This window comes from Bufo bufo, chromosome 9, assembly GCF_905171765.1.
Source record: "Bufo bufo chromosome 9, aBufBuf1.1, whole genome shotgun sequence".
Classification (NCBI taxonomy): domain Eukaryota; kingdom Metazoa; phylum Chordata; class Amphibia; order Anura; family Bufonidae; genus Bufo; species Bufo bufo.
The window spans coordinates 191,732,047-191,755,178 of record NC_053397.1 but is presented as its reverse complement, the minus strand read 5'-3'; the positions used below and the strand labels follow the sequence as shown (position 1 = coordinate 191,755,178).

General features: G+C 41.3%; 1 protein-coding gene across 4 annotated transcripts in view; it reads right to left on the bottom strand.

The window, feature by feature from the left end:
* Positions 1-308: 308 nt before the first annotated feature.
* Positions 309-23,132, bottom strand: part of LOC120979751 (protein transport protein Sec16B-like) — a 269,654-nt gene continuing 246,830 nt past the window's right edge. For 3 of the 4 annotated variants that reach the window (XM_040408708.1, XM_040408707.1, XM_040408706.1), the window contains one exon: positions 309-590. In XM_040408708.1, the coding sequence (XP_040264642.1) occupies positions 516-590 (75 nt within the window). In that variant the 3' untranslated portion in view covers positions 309-515. Of the gene's footprint in view, positions 633-23,132 lie in introns of all 4 variants that reach the window. The other variant, XM_040408709.1, reaches the window with a different exon arrangement.

Below are 23,132 nucleotides of genomic sequence, written 5' to 3'. Positions count from 1 at the left end.
AACCTTATTAAGATCCAGCCATGCTAAATATGATTTTTTGCCATTTTTCAAGTGGTCTTGAACTTTTGATTAGGACTGTACCACCAGATCCGTTCATAACGGATGCAGATGGTTGTATTATCAGTAACGGAAGCATTTTTGCTGGACCCTGCCGGATCCAGCCAAAACGCTAGTGTGAAAGTAGCCAGCACCAGAGTCTGCTCCATCTCGAAGTAGGAAGTCACTGATATTCCATTTTTCCCACTTATTCACCTCTAAATCGTCCAGTGACACACACAACACACAACCAAAACCATGCATTATTTCTTGTGCAGTAAATGGTTTTTAATTTTCATTTTGAAGGGTTAAAACAGGATAATTACAAAGAATTATTATCTCTAAAAAAAATCTCTTAAATGAACAAAAAGAAGTCGTTTTACACTTGGCCCTGTGATATAAAATTAAAAAAACACAATGCAATTTAATAACTGTCCATATGGCTCTCCCTGAGTGGTAATTGTTGAGGTCATTGGTCATCAGCGCTGTAGCGGATATCGCCCTCGCGGAGGACGGCTGGACTTGTTTGCAGCTAGACCTGTTTCTTGGAAGAACTAGAGGGCAAAAGATAAAACTTAATGACCATTATATTATCTCTGCAAAAATGAGTTATAGTTTTTTCCCACTGTAAATTAATATCATATGGCAAATCAGGACAACAGCATAGAAAGTCCAATGCTCTGCAGAAAGTTAAAGGGAACCTGTCATCGGGATTTTGGGTATAATGCTGAGGACATGGGTAGGTAGATGGCCGCTAGCACATCCGCAATACCCAGTCCCCATAGCTCTGTGTGCTTTTATTGTGTAAAAAAAAAATGATTTGATACATATGCAAATTAACCTGAAATGAGTCCTGTCCCTGAGATGAGTCAGGAACAGGACTCATCTCAGGTTAATTTGCATATGTATCAAATCGTTTTTTTTTACACAATAAACACACACAGAGCTATGGGGACTGGGTATTGCGGATGTGCTAGCGGCCATCTAGCAAGCCATGTCCTCAGCTCTATACACAAAATCCCGGTGACAGGTTCCCTTTAACATAGAGAACAATATGACATGTAATCGACATACAGTACAGACCAAAAGTTTGGATACACCTTCTCATCCAAAGAGTTTTCTTTATTTTCATGACTATGAAAATTGTAGATTCACACTGAAGGCATCAAAACTATGAATTAACACATGTGAAATTATATACATAACAAACAAGTGTGAAACAACTGAAAATATGTCATATTCTAGGTTCTTCAAAGTAGCCACCTTTTGCTTTGATTACTGCTTTGCACACTCTTGGCATTCTCTTGATGAGCTTCAAGAGGTAGTCCCCTGAAATGGTTTTCACTTCACAGGTGTGCCCTGTCAGGTTTAATAATTGGGATTTCTTGCCTTATAAATGGGGTTGGGGCCATCAGTTGCATTGAGGAGAAGTCAGGTGGATACACAGCTGATAGTCCTACTGAATAGACTGTTAGAATTTGTATTATGGCAAGAAAAAAGCAGCTAAGTAAAGAAAAACGAGTGGCCATCATTACTTTAAGAAATGAAGGTCAGTCAGTCAGACGAAAAATTGGGAAAACTTTGAAAGTAAGGGCTATTTGACCATGAAGGAGAGTGATGGGGTGCTGCGCCAGATGACCTAGCCTCCACAGTCACCGGACCTGAACCCAATCGAGATGGTTTGGGGTGAGCTGGACCGCAGAGTGAAGGCAAAAGGGCCAACAAGTGCTAAGCATCTCTGGGAACTCCTTCAAGACTGTTGGAAGACCATTTCAGGGGACTACCTCTTGAAGCTCATCAAGAGAATGCCAAGAGTGTGAAAAGCAGTAATCAAAGCAAAAGGTGGCTACTTTGAAGAACCTAGAATATGACATATTTTCAGTTGTTTCACACTTGTTTGTTATGTATATAATTCCACATGTGTTAATTCATAGTTTTGATGCCTTCATAGTCATGAAAATAAAGAAAACTCTTTGAATGAGAAGGTGTGTTCAAACTTTTGGTCTGTACTGTATATGACCAATAAAAATCCCCCAACTTGCCACAATACTGAAAAAAACACATTTTTGAATATTCTTCTGTGACTAGGTGACAACCACTCATGGCTGCCATCAAAATACCCACTGGATTTCCAACCTACCTTTGTAGAAAGACTAAATGATACATAAGACTGGGACTACACAGCGACATGTGTCACACAACAGTAAGTGCTTGTATCCAGGGGTGCATCTAGCCTTCCTGCTGCCTGAGGCGAAAACTGAAATTATGGGGTACTATTTATTCTTATGGAGGGGACCAAGTATGCATGAGGAGTCTCCTAAACCAGTCAACGTTCATCTGGGTTTCTGGGAAAAATAGATGAAAATTTGCACGTCTTACATCTGTTAGCATCAGATAGGCTTAGGAAAGCTAATTTGAATATCTTTCCCAGAAACCCAGAGGGGCATTGCCTGGCTGCAATACTCTACACACATACTAAGCATACTAGGAGCTCTCCATAATGAGACAGAGTACCTCCCACACAACGCATATATATTGCCGAGAAACCCAGAATAACAAGCAGCATACTATTACTATGCTTTCGCATCATTTTTTCTCAAAGTACAGTCAGGTCCATAAATATTCGGACATCGACACATTTCCAACATATTTGGGTCTATACACCATCACAATGGATTTGGAATGAAATGAACAACATGTGCTTTAACTGCAAACTGTCAGCTTTAATTTGAGGGTATTTAGATGCAAATCAGGTGAACGGTGTAGCAATTACAGTTTGCATATGTGCCTCCCACTTGTTAGGGGATCAAAAGTATTGCGACATAATAATAATCATAAATCAAACTTTCACTTTTTAATACTTGGTTGCAAATCCTTTGCAGTCAATTACAGCCTGAAGTCTGGAACGCATAGATATCACCAGACGCTGGGGTTCATCCCTGGTGATGCTCTGCCAGGCCTTTACTTCAACTGTCTTCAGTTCCTGCTTGTTCTTGGGGCATTTTCCCTTCAGTTTTGTCTTCAGCAAGTGAAATGCATGCTCAATCGGATTCAGGTCCGGTGATTGACTTGGCCATTGCATAACATTCCACTTCTTTCCCTTAAAAAACTCTTTGGTTGCTTTTGCAGTATGCTTTGGGTCATTGTCCATCTGCACTGTGAAGCGCCGTCCAATGAGTTCTGAAGCATTTGGCTGAATATGAGCAGATAATATTGCCCGAAACACTTCAGAATTCATCCTGCTGCTTTTGTCAGCAGTCACATCATCAATAAATACAAGAGAAGCAGTTCCATTGGCAGCCATACATACCCACGCCATGACACTACCACCACCATGCTTCACTGATGAGGTGGTATGCTTAGGATCATGAGCAGTTCCTTTCCTTCTCCATACTCTTCTCTTCCCATCACTCTGGTACAAGTTGATCTTGGTCTCATCTGTCCATAGGATGTTGTTCCAGAACTGTGAAGGCTTTTTTAGATGTCATTTGGCAAACTCTAATCTGACCTTCCTGCTTTTGAGGCTCACCAATGGTTTACATCTTGTGGTGAACCCTCTGTATTGACTCTGGCTAAGTCTTCTCTTGATTGTTGACTTTGACACACATACACCTACCTCTGGAGAGTATTCTTGATCTGGCCAACTGTTGTGAAGGGTGTTTTCTTCTCCAGGGAAAGAATTCTTCGGTCATCCACCACAGATGTTTTCCGTAGTCTTCCGGGTCTTTTGGTGTTGCTGAGCTCACCGGTGCGTTCCTTCTTTTTAAGAATGTTCCAAACAGTTGTTTTGGCCACGCCTAATGTTTTTGCTATCTCTCTGATGGGTTTGTTGTGTTTTTTCAGCCTAATGATGGCTTGCTTCACTGATAGTGACAGCTCTTTGGATCTCATCTTGAGAGTTGACAGCAACAGATTCCAAATGCAAATAGCAGACTGGAAATGAACTCTGGACCTTTTATCTGCTCATTGTAATTGGGATAATGAGGGAATAACACACACCTGGCCATGGAACAGCTGAGAAGCCAATTGTCCCATTACTTTTGGTTCCTTAATAAGTGGGATGTAAATACCCTCAACTTAAAGCTGACAGTCTGCAGTTAAAGCACATCTTGTTTGTTTCATTTCAAATCCATTGTGGTGGTGTATAGAGCCAAAAATGTTAGAATTGTGTTGATGTCCCAATATTTATGGACCTGACTGTACATGTTAAACGTGGGACAAAAACGTGGTGTGAACAGTCCCTAAAATAGTTCCTGCATCTGTTTATCTCTATCACTACTGTACATTTCTCTATTGCTAACTTTGTAAGTGTAAATTGTTACTGTTTTTCTCTCCTTGTATTCTTGTTGTTTTTAGCAGTGTCTATGAGGCATGTAATGCCTGGGACCAGTGGTGTAGCTAACAGCATTGGAGTAATCACACTGATGAGTGAGCCCCGGGCTAGACGAGATTGTAGGGGAGCAGGGAGATGACTTATAAAAGCAAAAGTTGCTTTCTAATAGGTGTATAGACATTACTGATGTGTCATTCACAACAGATCAGAAAGCAATGCTGACCACTGATTACACAGAGGTCCTGCTTATCACTATATAGAGGGTGTTTTAGAGCAGAACCTGAAATTGAAAGCTATACCTATTCCCTGGCAATACAAAGGCTGTGGAGTTAAATTATCCTATTATCTCATGTGTAATGCAATGTAAACTCATTAGAAGTCACCGAAGAAAATAAGAAACAATCCTTCAAACATAACCCCAGGGTTCAGTCTATAGGCTTCCATATATCTACTGTGCACAAGTGTCATACTACTGTAGAAGGACCGCTGTTCACTGCTGAACATTTGTCCACTACATGAGCTACAAGACCCTTCAGCCGCACATTACGTGCTCCACACTCAGTCACCATAATCCAAGAATTTGCTAACATTCTTCTGTTTCCATTAATAGCAACTGCGGAAGAAAGAAAATGGTCTCTCAAGCGCCACACGAAGGTGGTTTCTCTATGAAACCTTTTAGAGTCTAGTACCATGATTCAAACTATTGGCCAAACTTGAGACACCTATCTGTAGGCCCTTTTAAGGGGTCAGACGTTAAATTGCAATTTAGCCATCGATGAGAAATATTTATCTTTTTTTAGTTTTAGAGTAAATTGTGCAAAAAAGGATTCAAAAGGAGCCGCAGCATTGCCACTTCCTCTATTCACTAGATAGTGCTCATTGAGCGCTAGGTAGACTGCAAAAGAGAAGCCACGAGCAGTTGCAAACCACTTCCGTCTTCTCCTCAAGGTTTCCAACACCCAATCTCTAGGAGCAGGAGCGTTTGGGGTACAACCACATAGCACAGTCGAGAACCATGCAGCCTATTAGGCCACAGCTGACTCTTATTTAATGAAGACCACACTGTATAGCAGGTCTTCATTGTTAATAGCTGTGCGGCACCTTCAATACTGCGCGGCCATTAACAATGAAGACAGGCTATACAGTGCAGTCTTCGTTCATTAAATAATAGTTAAATATAAGGCAGATGCGGCTTAATTCGCCATGTGGTTAATCGACTGTAGCACGGCCGTGTCCCGGACAGCTCACGACCATGCCGTGGGGTCATACCCTAATGGAGCCAAGACAAAAGACATTGCTGCACACTTGGTACCTACACTGTCCGGGTGGTCATTAAAGGGGTTATCAAAGACTATAAAATCCCCCCCCCCCCATATTCTGGGCCCCTCACACTGAATATACTTACCTGGCTCCCAGCGCCGCTCCTGGTTCCCGCAATGCCGCAGCTGCTTATCACCGTGTACGGATCTAAACATCCGGTGTCAGCGGAGGGGACGAGCCTCCCTAGCATCACCCGCATTTTATAGTATTGGATAACCCCTTTAAGGGATTAAATGAAGGTCAGTAGAATTTGAAAACCATGAGGAATTGATACAAAAAGCATATTGGATAATTGTATCACTTTTCATTATACCAATAATATTTATAGGTCGAAACCATAATATCCCTTTAAAGTATAGAATTATTTCAGATGCTGAGTGACTAAGCCTGGCTGAGTATATCAGCTTCCAACTTAATGTGTTCATACATGATAATGTACATTGACATACATTATAATGTGTGTCTCCCGTGTACTGTATGTATGATACCAATAGAACCCTACAAGGACTTATCTCCATAAACATCATGGTGTATATCTGAACTAACCAGTGTGGTAAGTATTTTAGTATTTTCTCTGTGTATCTCACAGCTACATGGAGGCGACATTCCTGTTTACAGTACATTTCGATGAAAGGCAGAGATCATATATTTTTGAAATTGGTAACCTACTTTCTCTGCAATGGGTCTGGCTTTACTGAAACGCGCTGAACATTTCATCAAGACCATTAGGAGCCTTCTGTAGCACTACAGCAGAAATAATACGAACCCAGGACAGTGCAGGAGAGATGTATGACACCGCTGGGTATTTTCTATCTGCTTTAACTTCTCTTTTAATGAATACTCTCCCCTCCCCCATCTGTAAAAGCTTAGTGGTAATAAAACTGCAACCACCGGATAATCTCCAACCCTTGGGAGCAGTACTATATTGGAATTTCCCATTGATTTCATACATGTCCAATAATTCTGTGTAGTACGTGCATTTGTGTGCACGTAAGCTGTTGTTAATTTTGGCAAGGGTATTATTATAAGCAAAGCCCTGCCGCAGAGGATTTCAGCAGGCTGTCATGAGGATTAGATTTAGTTTCTATTGCCCAAAAAATAAATACTTAAATAAAATAAATATCTTACATCATGGTTTAAAAGGATGATGCAATGCATGGGATAGACAGTGACATATGATGTCGTACAATGTCAGACTGTGAATAACACAGCTCTCTCTGTCTCTCTCTCAGCAGGAAGTTCCAGCAGTATTTGGGGCCCCAATAAGGCAAGGCACTTTACAGAATTATAAGAATTGAGGCTCCAGGATTGTTATTAGATAGGGGTTCAAGTAGTTCCTAACAGAGACATGTCAGGGGAGGTGACAGATCATCTTTTTAAGGGAATTTGTCACCAGCGACCTACCTATCCAACTATTTGCATAGACACATAGCTGTAGTTCACTTGATTAAAACGCTGTTTTTCTTTAGTTGATCTGAGGCTCCGTTCCCGGGTTATGATACTTTTTGTCAATATGCAAATTAGGCCTTTGGTGCAATTAGGGAGTCATCATTGGTCATCGTTGCTCTTGTTGCACCCAAGATCCAATCCTTTCCGTAGCCAGCCCTTTCCTCGCTGCCTTGGGCTTTGCCACTGCCTGGCCCGGTCATTCTAAACAGACAGGGAGGGATTGGCTACAGAAATGAGTGGAGACTGGGTCCAACAAGAGCAATGGTTACACTCTGAATGCACCAAATTCCTCATTTTCATATTAACAGGGTTATCTGGGTAAAAATAATGATGACATATTCATAGGATAGGTCATCGTTATCACATTGGCGGCGGCCTGTCTTCCAGCACCTCCACCCATCAGCTGTTTCAGTGGGCTGCTATCTGATGAGCACTGCAGGCTCCCAGCAGCTTTCCAAGCACAGCGCCATACATTGAATAGTGGTTGTGCTTGGCATTGAAGCTCAGCCCCATTCACTTGAATGCGACTGAGCTGCAACTAGGCCATGTGGCTAATGTACAGTATGTAGCTTGATAAAGACTGTTGTCGAAACGTTGCTGCTGAACATTTGGTGGATTAAAACACATTGAATTTGCTTTTGGAGTGCCGTGACCTTCTTCATCTCTGCTGCTAATGTACAGTGACGTGACATGAACTAGGAAGAGGCCAAGGCACTCACAGAGCGGTGGGGATCCCGGTAGTTGTGCCCCTGCCAATCTGATATCGATGACCTATCCAGGATAAACCCTTTAAGAAAAAGTATCATAACGCGGGAACGGAGCCTTGGATCAATCAAAGAAGAGTTTCAATCAGGTGAACCAGAGCTATGCATAAACCAAGAACCCTTAGGGTACGTCCACATGGTACGTAATTTGTGGCAGAAAACCAGAATTTGTTGCAGGTTTTCCTACGGATTTGCCATGGATGTCCCCCCATGCTTTTCAAAGGGTGAAATCAGTGGATATCAGCAGCAAAAATTCATATGGCAGATTTAAAATCCACACCACAGGTCAATTCCTGCAGGGCACCGGTAAGTTTTCATAATAATTGAATCCACTTTGTTACTATTGTAATAAGCTGTATTATTTTCCAAACGCCATTGTTCAGAAAATCTGTATACACCCCACGCAGACATCCACTATACTGTATGCTGGTAGTGAATTTATCAGTTTACAACCCATTTAATACACTATATAGAGGAGTGAGTGTGCATTGAGAGTATACAATGTGTACAAGGAGACAGTTTACTTCTGTATATGCATTTTAAGGTGCTTTCTTTTGGGGTAAGACACCGTAAGGACCTCAACTGACACAAAGCACATGAAACCTTATCACAATGGCAATTTGGCTGTGTTTAGCCAGAAAATCAATCCAGTTTTCTTATTTATGTTACGTGAATTAGACAATAAATAGGAAAGCTAAACGTGGGTGAGAAAGAAATAGGAACTGAGGGATGTGGGCAAGCATATATTAGAGGTGGAACAAGGTTGATCAGAAATAATATCTAAAGTCAGATGTGACGGAGAGAATGAAACATTGCATAAGGGTGAGATGAAGATGTCATAGGAGAGAAAAAAATGACGGGATTTGGAAACTCATGAGCTATTCCAAGAACCTCCTGTCCTCCATAGATTAAAGCCTTTCTTCTTTTTCTTTGTTACACAATAGCAGAGTAAGAAGAGAAAGTTTTGACCAATTTAATACAGAACACTAGACTAAACTAGGTGGACAATAGAACGGCTATACAGCAAGGCTAAAGGGATTTCCAGGTTATCAGTATCTGACTGGTGGGAGACCACCCCCCAGTAACACCACCAATCAGCTGTTTGAAGAGACCAAGGTGCTCTAGTGAGTGCTGTGGCCTCACCATACCATACCAAGCATAGTGCCATACATTGTATAGTAATTGTGTTTGGTATTGCATTCAATCCCATTCACTTGAAGGCAATGTGTGACCAATGAACATGACGTTACTGGACTAGAAAGAGGTCATGCTGGAGCGTCATAGCCTCTTTAAACAGCTGGTCAGCAGAGGTGCTGAGAGTCAGACCCCAACTGATCAGATACTGAAGACCTATCCAGAGGATAAGACATCAATATTCTAGTCCCGGAATAGACAATTATCCTTTAGGTTCAGCCATGGGGTGGTCAGGACATTGATGAAATGACTTATTTTTACTCTACTGATCAAGAGAAAAACAGAAAAAAACGAAGGTCTGACGTAAAAAATGGCTACATTTTTTGGTGCCCGATGCAGTGCTTAATGGAGCTTGTCTTATCACAGCCCCTCTTTCATCCTAGAGCCTCCATAGAAATCAGCCCATAGCCATGGGTCTGGCTCCTGAGAACCCTGGCAAAGCGCTGTTTCTCCTGGGGTGGTGATGTGGCTGGCTGCTCATTTGAATGGCTGTCCGTACAACACATGGGCAGCTCACATACGCCAAAGCAGGACCTGCTGCTTATCAGTGGCTCTCTGTTCTCACTTACAGAGTAGGGTCCCTATCAGGACACCACCCTCTATAAGGAGGAGACATTAGGTTCTCATCGGGGAGAAGGAGACGCCCATAGAGAAACCTGGTCATCTCCTCCTTCCTGTACGATACCCTAAATTAACATATCAGGCGCCAAAAACAGCGGGGGACACAGCGGTGGAACGGAGGGGTATTTTTTTAGAAAAAAAAAAGTGCTTGCATCTGTAGGGGCGGCCCTATCTGGTAAGCATACCAGTTTGTAACCCATAATCCCATGAAAGGTCCTCTATAAGATCCATATGTTCTAGTAGGGTACATCGACAGGGGGTAATCTTATGGAACAACCCCTTTAATACAGGCAACGCTAGGTGAGTTCAAAATAGCTAAAGCAAACTTTAACATGGAATTTTACCATTTTAAACATGACTCAAATCCCCCATTACTGACAATGAAAGCAAAAAGCAACGAAGCGCTAAAAAACAACATGAATTAAGGACATATTTGTTTAATTATGAAAAACAGAAATTGAAGGGCTTTAATAAAATGTGTTCGTAATTATGTTACATTTTACAGAAACGTCTAATTCTGAACCAAAATAATTGGGTTATTGAATATAAAGCCCATTTGACCCCTTCTCCAGTGATTAATGGACCTTGTGATTAGTAGTGATAAGTTGCACTCCCCTCCCCCCCAGACGGCACATTTTTTTCCTAGCAGAATGATTATTTTGCTATTAATTTAATATGATTGCTTTTTCTTGATTTCTTAATTATGTTTGCACATCTAGCGATGGCTTGATTAGCATTTATAATACTGCTCTCAATGCATACTTTTGATCCTCACATAAAATCACCATTTATTGTCTTCTGAATGCTTAGGAGAAGCTACCAAATAATTAAAGCTCAGCAGCAAGGTAAGAAAACAACCACCCGTTTACCTTGTTTGTGGCTCTATATAATGTAAATAACACATTCATTATGATCTATTCATTACCGGAGAGCTACCGGGTTCTGGGGATGGAAAGCAAATTAAAACGAGGTGAAAGCAATGGAAAATAATATTTTCAGCCATATGCCAAACAGTTAAGAGTCAATTATTTGAAAACAAGAAAAACATTCCCTCTGATTTTAATTGCGAAAGCTTATATGTTAAGCTAGAGTACAAACTTTAGTAGCGGCACATTGCAGTATAAATGCCACTAGCATCAACAAACGGGTCTAAACCAGGGCTGGAACCAGGCAGGCTGAATTCACACATGCATCTTTTGTGCAGTGTTTTAAGCTACATGATTTTTGTATAATTGGTTAAATGCTTCCAAAAATGTTAAGTGTTTCAAGCTTTTTAATTAGATTTTTAAAAGCATTTTTCGTGGCCTTTTTATTTTGTAACATTTAAAACATGCATATTTCTGTCATACCCAGAGAAATACACTTTCTATGTGTTGTTTTTTTAATTTTTTTTACTATAGACTTTAAATGGTCAAAACTTTTTCAAGAAATGTTGCATAAATCAATAGCCAATTCAAGAAACGTAATATATCCTAGCCAAGAAAATAGCCTCTTTGTCCACTGATCAGGCTCTCATCTCCCGAAAACAAATATTCTCTCTCTTGAGAGAGACTGTTGGCTCAATTAATGATCAGATTGCATGCAAAAACATCAGGTTTGGCCGACAATTCTCTAATGTGTACGTGGACCTTTAGTTTAGGGGGATGATAACTGGAGAAAGATGCATTTTTCCCTGACAAGATATATTACAATGTTTCTTATATTCGCCTATTTTATTGATTGAAAAGCTAGTGATATTTTTAAACTAAAATCTGTCATAAAAAGGCAAAGTAAAACCTCAATAAATAATACTGGAAAATTCTGAGTGTAAATCCAGCCTAATGGAAGGACTTTTGTGCCCACTCCTGTTTTTGGCTTGAAAACTGCACATTCAAATCCAGTCAAAAGGTGTTCATACAAACTAAAAAAAATATCAGTCAAAGCTGCCGATTTTGGTTGGACCAGCTGACCATCTGAAGTGTATGGTAGTATCCTAATCCTCTCCTGCTGGTAGATGTCAGGGGAAAGAAAGGTGAGGCATCTTGGATTTCAATAAAGATAAGTGGGGGAAGGGAAATTGGAAGGCATACAGTAGATGTCAGCTAAATAAATATTTGGACTCAAACTGCAGTGAAGACAGTCCGGGACCCACAGAGCCAGAACCAAGGTGTGGGGAAAAGGAAAGCATAGTTTCCTTCATAGGTACCGCTGGGATTAAGAATGGACCTTTCCAAAGCATTAAAGGGGTTATCCGGACCTGGAAATGTTCCCCCAAATGCCCAGGCCCCTCACACTGATTCTGCTTACCTGGCTCCCCGCTCCACTCCTGGTCCCCGCACGGCCGCCGCTGCTTCTCCCCGTGCGCGGATGAAAACATCCGGTGTTGGAAGAGGGCGCAGCCAATGGGAGGCGGTGACGGGGACGAGCCTCCCTAGCATTGCGTGTGAAGCTTGTCCCCATCACCGTCTGCCATTGCCGGATGTTTTCATCCACGCACAGGGAGAAGCAGCCGCGGACGTGCGAGAACCAGTAGCAACGCAGGGAGCAGGGAACCAGGTAAGTAGAATCAGTGTGAGGGGCCCGGGCGTATGGGGCGGCATTTCCAGGCTCGGATAACCCCTTTAAGCTAAAGTGTAAGACCATAAAAAAGGCATGTTGAGAATAAACACCATGAAACCTTTTTGAGATGTCTGTCACTGCACAGAAATGTGGTCTTCTAGGCTAGGGGGTGGTTTTCTTACAGAAGACGACCATTACACATAACATAAAAATTTGGTCATGATATGATTGTAGTCTTCTCTAAGAGTTGATTGTGTGTTTTTGCATGCGTAAAGGACAAATAATCAAATGTCTTAAGGTCCTTTTACACGGGCCAACGATCAGGGCAAATATCAGGATAGAGCATTCCTAAGAATGTCTAAAAAGAGGTCTACTGCCCAGAAAAAAATAAATCTCCATGGGGGGTGAACAATTGCAGCAGCAATCCCTCATTCCCGAGGTGATTGCTGCAAGTACATGCAGCTCTCAACATCTCTAAATGAGCAGGCAATTATTGGGAACAAATGGGCAGTTCCTGATAATTGCCAGCTGTCTTGTCCCATGTAAATGGATAATTTGTTTGCTTAATTAAGTCAGTAAGCATCTGACCCTAGACATTTGGATAATAGACACAGCTCATGGCCCTGCATGTGTTCATTGGTGATGAGGCTCCTGGTCCTATAGGTTCTTGCCCTATGATGGTTTAAACAAATGAGTGAGGAAAAAATTTCCAGGCTCTTGATAGAAGTCTGGGTGTGAAAATATATCAGCATTTGCACAATGAATTTCACTTATTTGGGCAGTGTTTTGTATGGGTATTTGTAAACTGCAGCATATGACAGTGTTATTGGCACATAATTATACTATTTGTGCAGTCTATGGGATTATTATTTGTACACCATATAGTATTGCTGTTAAGGTATGTCACCTTAAATTGCACACTATAAGGCTCGTTGTATACTAGCGTTAAAATCTTCCGGCAGGCTGTTCCGGCAATGGAATAGCCTGCCAGAGTTCATTGTATCTGACAACCTTTCCTCACCAGAGCCCATAGACTGTAATGGGACCTGGCGGGGATCCAGCCTGTTTCAGATATTAGTTCCGGGATTCGGACGGATAAAAACCTCTGCAGTTTTTGCTTTGCCAAATCCCGGTGCTCATGCCAGAAACAGGCCAGATCCCTACCGGGTCCCATTATAGTCAGTGCGACCTGGCGGTGCTTCGGCCCTCTCCTGCTATGCCGGATGTGATGAATTTTCACACTAGTGTGCAACTAAGAGCTGTATTACACCAATAGATTATCTGGCCAATATCTGTCCAATCAGACCAATAGTTGGTGCGTATAACAAAAGATCTATGTGTGTAATTGGCCATCTGACCAATCTGTCAGATAATTTGTTGGTGTAATACAGCCCTAAGGCACTGCTATCTGCTAGATTTTAGTAAAGCTTGGTGATAACCTCAGTGGGAGGCCTTATTGATTGCTTGGGATGTTTGAATAGAATAAGAAGACACATCACACAAGTGAACAATTTCCGTTTGATTGCTACAATTGCAAAAAAAAAAAAAGCTCTTTCAGAAAAATAAATTGAGGATTTTGATGTAAAACATCATTTCAATATATCGTCAGTCAATGAATAATAAATTAAAACATGTTCTAGAACAAGCAAAACCTGTAATGTTACATAAAGTACACTGATTATCCAGTAATAACCTTATCCTCCATCTCGGCCCCTCATAAGGCTGTACAAATGGTCTCACTATGCATTTTATTACAAGAAATGTACTCGCTAAGTATCAGGTTTCCTGTTTTTGTATACTTCTTATATAATTCTCCGGTACAGAATATGCAACAAAGTAACTTCGGAGGCAATTTTCTGCCATTATTTTGATTATGTTATTTTTAGAGGACTAGGACGGAAAGCAAACATTTCTCGGTACTACAGTATGACGTACAATGTACTTGGACATATTTGAATTTAGGAGGTGTTCATGGCTGAGGAGATAGATAGATAGATAGATAGATTAAAGAAAAAGCAAAACGGCAGCACTCATTAGATGAAAACAGAAAAAAAGAGCTGAAAAAACGCATCCACATGGGTGTTTATTTGGGCAATAGTCTTGTCCCATTAGGCTTGCACTTCTGTTATTATTTTTACTATTTTGTATCCAGTGCTGCCATTTTTCAGATAGATAGATAGATAGATAGATAGATAGATAGATAGATAGATAGATTTTCATATTGGAATGCATAACTTTTTTTTTAGTCTATGCCTCATGGATCAAGGACCAAACATGCACTATGTTACGAGAGCATGGTGATGGTTACCTTGAAGTATAACTGTCATTTTAGTTAATTTTCAATATAGTGTAGGGACGGGGATGTTAAATATTTCTGTGATATACTTTATTAGCGGAAAATGTTTATTTGTTCTAGAAAACAGGATGTAAAAAGCAAAGTTGTAACTGAGCATTATGAAGGAGAGCCTGCTTTTAGTTTAACTGTGCACAGAAGACTCCTGTGTGTAACATACAGCGGCTGGCGGCCTGACTCTTGTTACTACCCCAGTCCCTGACTATGTACATGTGCCCTAACTATCACTGCCCATCTCCCTGCCTATCTGACTTGTTACACACAGGCGTCTTCAGCACACAGTAGAAAGCGGAAGACTGAAGACAGGCTCTCCTGAGCAATGTTCAGTTAGAGCTTTGCTAAGAAGATTCTTTATACCCTGTTTTCTAATAAAGTATATAAAAAGTTTTAAGAAGACCTGTCACCACTCCTGACATGTCTGTTTTAATAGCTACTGTATATGCATTTCCCATGTAACAACAATTCTGGAGCATCTACTCTTATGGCTCTATGTGCCATTCCTTTATTATTTCTACTAGAAGTTATGAATGAATTGCTAGCAGTCTGCAGTAAGGGTACAGAGGGGAGGTAACAAGTTGGCGGTGTGTACCTGCACAGTCTCACTCTATCCAGTCAGTGCTGCCATTTTCAGACTGTGCAGGCACCCCCCCCCCCCCAACTGGTTACCATCCTCTGTACCCTTACTGCAGACTGCTACTAATTCATTCATTACTTCTAGTAGAAATAATAAAGGAATGGCACAACATAGAGCCATAAGAATAGATGCTCCAGGATTGTTATTACATGGGGAATACATGAAGCTATTAAAACAGGCAGGTCAGGAAAGGGGAAAGGTCATCTTTAACATGCCTGTTCTATACTACAGTCATGTGAAAAAATTAGGACACCCTTTGAAAGCATGTGGTTTTTTGTAACATTTTTAATAAATGGTTATTTCATCTCCGTTTCAACAATACAGAGAGATTAAAGTAATCCAACTAAACAAAGAAAACTGAAGAAAAGTCTTTTCAAGATCTTCTGTAAATGTCATTCTACAAAAATGCCTATTCTAACTGAGGAAAAAGATAGGACACCCTCACATGTATTCCCTCTTAAATTGGCTCAGATCTCACACAGGTATATCACACCAGGTGCACATAATTAGTAGATCGTTACTCTGCATGTTGAATGAGGCTTGCCCTATTTAAACCTCAGACATTTAGTTTGGTGTGCTCCTGACTGTTGAAGTGAGAGTGAGCACCATGGTGAGAGCAAAAGAGCTGTCAGAGGACTTCAGAAAAAAGATTGTAGCAGCCTATGAGTCTGGGAAGGGATTTAAAAAGATCTCAAAAGATTTTGAAATCAGCCATTCCACTGTCCGGAAGATAGTCTACAAGTGGAGGGCTTTCAAAACAACTGCCAACATGCCCAGGACTGGTCGCCCCAGCAAGTTCACCCCAAGAGCAGACCGCAAGATGCTAAAAGAGGTATCCAAAAACCCTAAAGTGTCATCTCGAGAACTACAGCAGGCTCTGGCTACTGTTGATGTAGAAGTACATGCCTCTACAATCAGAAAGAGACTGTACAAGTTTAACTTGCATGGCAGGTGTGCAAGGAGGAAACCTTTGCTTTCCAAGAGAAACATCGAGGCCAGACTGACATTTGCCAGCGATAAAGTTGACAAAGACCAGGACTTCTGGAATAATGTTCTTTGGACAGATGAGTCCAAAATTGAATTATTTGGACACAACAGCAGAGGACATGTTTGGCGTAAACCAAACACAGCATTCCAAGAAAAGAACCTCATACCAACTGTGAAGCATGGAGGTGGAAGTGTCATGGTTTGGGGCTGCTTTGCTGCAGCAGGACCTGGTCAGCTCACCATCATAGAATCCACGATGAATTCTACTGTGTATCAGAAGGTGCTTGAAGAACATGTGAGACCATCAGTTAGAAAATTAAAGCTGAAGCGGAACTGGACCATGCAACATGACAATGACCCAAAACATACTAGTAAATCAACCAAAGATTGGCTGAAAAAGAAGAAATGGAGAGTCCTGGAATGGCCAAGTCAAAGTCCAGATTTGAATCCCATTGAGATGCTGTGGGGTGACTTGAAAAGGGCTGTACGTGCAAGAAACCCCTCAAACATCTCACAGCTGAAAAAGTTCTGCATTGAGGAGTGGGGTAAAATTTCCTCAGACCGATGTCGAAGACTGGTAGATGGCTACAAGAACCGTCTCACTGCAGTTATTTCAGCCAAAGGAGGTAACACTCGCTATTAGGGGCAAGGGTGTCCTATCTTTTTCCTCAGTTAGAATAGGCATTTTTGTAGAATGACATTTACAGAAGATCTTGAAAAGACTTTTCTTCAGTTTTCTTTGTTTAGTCGGATTACTTTAATCTCTCTGTATTGTTGAAACGGAGATGAAATAACCATTTATTAAAAATGTTACAAAAAACCACATGCTTTCAAAGGGTGTCCTAATTTTTTCACAAGACTGTATATTAAAAATTAACTGAAATTATAGTTACACATCACCTTGATTTTATAACACAGTGCACATTTGGTCCATGATATATGAGGCATACACTATAAAAAAAAGTAATGTACTGCATGACGAAGCACTATCTGTCTATCAAAAATATACTGAAAGGACGGTTACACTTTAGGTAATATGTATTTAAAACACTTGAAGAGTACCAATAAACCGACAGGACATACAGTATATGAACATCTCAACTCTGCTTGTTCAGATTGGCTCCTATTTATAAACACAAGCACAATACAAGCTCATCTGGAAGTCAGTGCTTGGAGAGCGGACTTCTATTGCAGCAAGAGCAAAATGATTATAAAACACAGACTACAAGTGAGAAAAATAAGATGAAGTAATTGTTAGATATATAAGGAAATGAGCCTTAAATGGGTTCTCCGGGTGTTTAATACTGATGACCTATCCTCAGTATCTGATCAATGGGCGTCCAACCCTCAGCTCCCCCGAAGATCAGCTGTTTGAAGAGGCCATGGTGCTCTGTGAGTGCTGTACCCTCTTCCTAGGCCAATGACCTACCAGTGGACTAGGTGAAGCTCTGTCCCATTCAAGTGAACGGGACTGAGCTGCAAAACCAAGCACGGCCACTATCCAATGGATGGTGCTGTGCTTGGTATGCAGCGTGGAGGCCGTGGCGCTCACCAGAGCATAGCAGCTTCTTTAAACTGCTGATCGGCGTGTGTGCCGAGTATGGAGTGCTCCACCCTCTTCCTAGGCCAGTGACCTACCAGTGGCCTAGGTCCATCTCAGACCCATTCAAGCCAATGGGACTGAGCTGCAATACCAAGCACAGCCACTATCCAATGGACAGTGCTGTGCTTAGCAAGCAGCGTGGAGGCCGTGGCGCTCACCAGAGCATAGCGGCCTCTTCAAACTGCTGATCGGCGTGGGTGCCGAGTGTGGAATCCCACCCGATTAGTTATTGATGACCTATCCTGAAAAGTGAAAACCCTTTCAACAAGGGAGAGTCTGAAGAGATCTTCAACTTCTTTTGCCTAAATCAAAATAACATATAAGATATCCAAATGTTGTATACTGTAAGTTAGAAATGTAGGTTAATTGCAGTCATAATCTTTCATCTTTTCAAATAAATAACATGTGCGTTAAAAGAAACCAGAGGGAAGGAAACACAGCCAAAAGTATGCAGATTAGACCCAACAATTGCAGTGCCCACTCCGTGTCAGAAGTGGGTGCCTAAACCTTTAATAATGTAATGTCTATTTTGTCTGTAATAGCTGCAAATTCCTTACAACAGGCTGGTCACTGGATTACACCTAGTCACCATTAGGTGGTGCCATAGCATCATATATATAGAACAGGCCAGTCACAGTAGATCAGATAAGAGCTTAGTGGAGGAGAGGAGAGACGTAAAGCATGTAGCTGCTGATGTGTGCCCCCGGGCACTCTCCAGTAGGACAATATAGAGAGAGAATCAAGGCCAAGGTTACTGGATCCTTTCCGTAGTTCCACTGTCCAGCCAGAGACGAAGTGGACTTTTGTGTGTTAAGGCAACCTGTCTAAAGAATAGAGAAGAAGACTGATGCCTGCCGCTAGGGAAACCGCCTTGTTGGTTACAAAGTTCTGATCAAGATCCAGGTACCGGAAGTCTGGGTTATTGGAGGGAAGCCACAGCTAAAGAAAGTACCTTTCCCACACCAGCCCTACCGAGCCTGGTGTTGGGATTTGCAGCTCAGCCATCTTATTGTTTACTAAAGCATTACTACTGGATCATAAGTACCTCAAGGCAATTATTCAAGTAAAGTTCCAGTTTGTTTAATTCCTGACTCTCTCCTTATTCGTCACTATCCCTCATTGCACCTTACGGTGCTGGAGTCACGAACACCAGGGACCCTGCTGTCACGGCACCTTAAACCACACCACCAAGCGCACCTCAACCACCATCTGGCGGGAGTCCCTGGACAACAGAGTGTGCCCCGAAGGAACTGGTGCTGTCCTTCCATTCACTGCACGCCGGCCCAAGGAGCTCTACAGAACTGTGAGTAAACTATTACTACCCCCATCGGCCCACCATAGCTCACACATATTGCCCCTGCGGTCCGGTCGCTGCACAATTCTGCCTGCACTAAACCTAATACAGCTAATTTCTTTTTGAAACAGTATTAGGGATGAGCGAATCGACTTTGGATAAAACATCCAAAGTCGATTTGCATAAAACTTTGTTTGAATACCATTTCCACATGGTACCACATGGAACCGAACCTGAGTTCGGGAAATGGTTTTTTACAGTAGAAATTCATTTATGAAATTATGCGAAGTCTCGTGAGACTTCGTGAAGTAATAACTTAGACTCATTTGAGCCAATACATTCTAATACTGTACGGAGCGAGCGCTCTGTACAGTATTCAAATGAAGTATTATGCGAATCGACTTTGGATGTTTCATCTGAAGTCGATTCGCTCATCCCTAAACAGTATCATCTATTTGCTCATATATTATTACTATTAATTGAACCATTGACAAACTCAAAATACAGTGCACTTCGGGTGTTGGTACATATCATGGTTGTGGTGCAGTGCATCCCCCATTTGCCAAAACCAAGACTGTTGCAACTGGGAAGGGGAAACACAATGAAAGCAAATGTACTGCACTGTGGGACAATGAGATTCATAAATATGGCTACTTTTCAATACAATCTTGATTCCTCTAGTTTCTATACTCTAAGGTTCCTGTTCCTCTCATATTCTGTCGATGCAAACAAAGTGATGTTGGGAACGACAAATAAGAGGATAATTCATAGATACGTATAAATTACAGATGCAATTTAATTAGAAGAAACACAACAAATAGATGAATCGAAAATATCTTTAAGTTAAAGAGATGAGAATTTTACCTGTATAACTTATACTACGTTATTGTTTTTTCAACGCATATTGCAATGCCGACTTGTCTGATTTATTATATAATGTAAAATTCATTGGGAAGTGCAGAATTCCCATTCTTCAAAGAATTTACTGTTCTGTCCTCCAGCAGTTTGAAATCCCAGCACAAGGTGAGGTAATATGATTTGTAACTTAATAAGGAACCCAAGCAGAGCAAAGTTGTGTGTCATTCAAAGCCAAACTTTTCAAAGTATTGGCAAGATCAAGGATGAAAATAAGGTTCACAGCACAGGGATAAAGTACATGAAGAGGTGGATGCAAAATCTGAAAAATAACTATATCAAATCACTTGATTGTAAAGAGAATAAAAAGAAACTCTGTTCCAAGGGACTGGGGCTGCTTACAAGACAGCTTGCATATGCACATAGACTTGGTTTTATGCCACAGAGCTCAGTACAAATGCTTCGGTTCCAAAAAAACAAACAAACAAAAAACATTGTAAGCTCTTGAGATGAGAGAACTAATGGGAGGTGTACCCATGGGAGGAAAATACAGGCTTTAGATTATAGAGCAGGAGAAGCTGAGCAGGTTGCTATACAGTTTTGTGGGAAAAGATTCAGTAAAACTTGTACTTTATTCATTGAGATTCCTGCTCATTCTGGGCTCTGAAGTCCAGGAGCCGGTCATATCAGTGGTTGAGCTCATCCCGTGTAAGGGTCTATTCACATGTCCGTAATTTGGGTCCGCATTTGTTTCGCAATTTGCGGACCCATTCACTTTCAATGGGGCTGGAACGGATGCGAATCCAGATTTTCAGGATCTGCATCCGCATTTTCGGGATCCACATCCATTTTTTCGGGATCCGTTTTTTCGGGATCCGCAATTACGTTCCTGAAAAAAATAGAACATGTCCTATTCTTGTCCGCAATTGCGGACCAGAAAAGGCATTTTCTATTATAATGTCTGTGATGTGCGGTCCGCAAATTGCGGATTGCACATTGCAGGTGTCCGTGTTTTGCGGATACGCAATTTGCGGATCCGCAAAACACTTACGGACGTGTGAATGGACCCTAAAGGGACTATAACTCATCTCTACTTGCTGACAATATGTCTTGCGTGTACAGTGATAACAACAAAGATTAAAATACAAGTAAAAGTAGACATGTGCAAGTTCTGTATAGATGGAGGGTGGCATTACCCCAGGTGGGCCCAGGAGACCCCAGACACATGCTGGACTAAATATACACAATTGTCACCGCTAAAAAAATTTTTTATTTTTTTTTGTAAATCGATGGTGAATCATAAACTAGATCAAATGAGCTCCTTGTATATTAATAGCTACAGGATTGGCAACCCGTCTTTGGATCTTGAATCAGAAGAATTGATTGGTTTATCTGCACCACTGCAGATGATGGTAAATGATGTAGGGTCACTTACACAAATGCGAATAATATGATATTATGGGATGATTTCGAGAAATTGTAAGGTTGGGCTTAGAGGTGGCAAATGACATTTAACATATAGTAATGCACTTATGACGAGAGAACAAATGCAATCATTGCATATGAAATTGTAGCAAATTAGGTAAAACTGACATAGAAAAGGACTTGGGGATGTTAATATTTAATACGATGAACTTATTAAAGCAACCAATACCAAGGCAGATAAGTCTGAATGCATCAGAAAGGCCTAAAGGCACACGGGATATGGTTTTCACCTCCTTCTCTAAATTAGGATCCACTGCCGCAGGATGTGTATAGATGTTTATAGATTGAGGAGACTTCAGATCCCTCAGCATGATATCCGTGTGCCCTAGGATGGCATTTGGACAGGGGTTGTCTCAATAGTTCAAGCCCTTTAAGGACCAAGATAATGAAAGAAAGAGGTCTACTGATTTCAATGGTGTCCAGACCATAGACCCCAACTAGAACATTAGGAGCCATGTTAGTGTCTACAGAACCAGTAGTCTACTGGAAAGTATTTTAGGCCTGGTAATTGGAGTACAGAGGTAACAAAATTAACTTGACACTTAACACATTAAATGAATCAAACTTTAATTTGACACTTTCAATGGATTTTGTTGAAGGAGCCACCTTTGGGTCTTTTTTTTTGGCAAACCCACTTCCTGGCGAGACGTGCATAAAGGAAGCATACTTACCTGCTTGTGGCCACTGGTTCCCGGCTCCTTGGCTCTATAGCCTCAGCTGCCTCGCTAGAGCCCCTGCTGTCAACATCCGCTGATGACTGGCCGCAACGGTGAGCTGCTCTCCTTGCATTACGTGAATTGATCACATGATGCAAGGGGGACAGGTCACCGCTGTAGTCATTGGCTGCAGCGGCGTCAAAGTGGATATTGATAGCGGGGGACCCAAGTAAGGCAGCTGAGGTTGGGGAGCCAAGAAGCCGGGATCCAGTAGTGGGGAGCAGATACGTTTTGCCGGGAAAAAAAAGGATTTAGGATTTAGAATTAGGTAGCAAGCTAACTTTTGCTACATCTGTACATACAAGCCAATCCAGACAATAAAGAGAATATAAATCTTCTTTACTCAAACAGTAGAAGTATAAATGTTTTTTTTAATATGGTTTAACCTACTGTTCTCTGATATGAAGTTCCAGGCAAAACTATATGGTACTGGTGGCCCAGGTCTGTGACTAATCAGAGATCTGAAGTTGTTCAAACACTTCACTCCGTGCAGCATTAAAATGTATTGCCTCCGTGGAGACAAAATTTGTTTCACTCGAAGTCACATGAGACTTCGGCAAATTAATTCAATATTCATTTCTGTGTCTTTAAAAACATTTTAAAATAGCAATCCGAAGTCGGGTTGATTGTAAATGTTTTTAAAGATGCGGAAATGAATACCAAATTCATTCACTAAGGTCTCGCACAATTAATGCTGTAGGGAGAAAGGTCTCCGTAGAGTATTAAAACAAAGTGTTTGAACGAATCAATTTCTGATCTATAAAATGCAGTCAAACAATATGAAATAGTATACAGTAAGTATAAACAACGGCATAAATCCTAGTGCAAATTAACCCCTCCAAGTGCACTAAATTAGTGAGTTGATAGCTTTGCGCAGTAGCGATCGTCCACAAACGTCCATAGTCCAAAGTACCTTTGCTCCAGTAAGGCATTCCTAACATGTTTTGCTA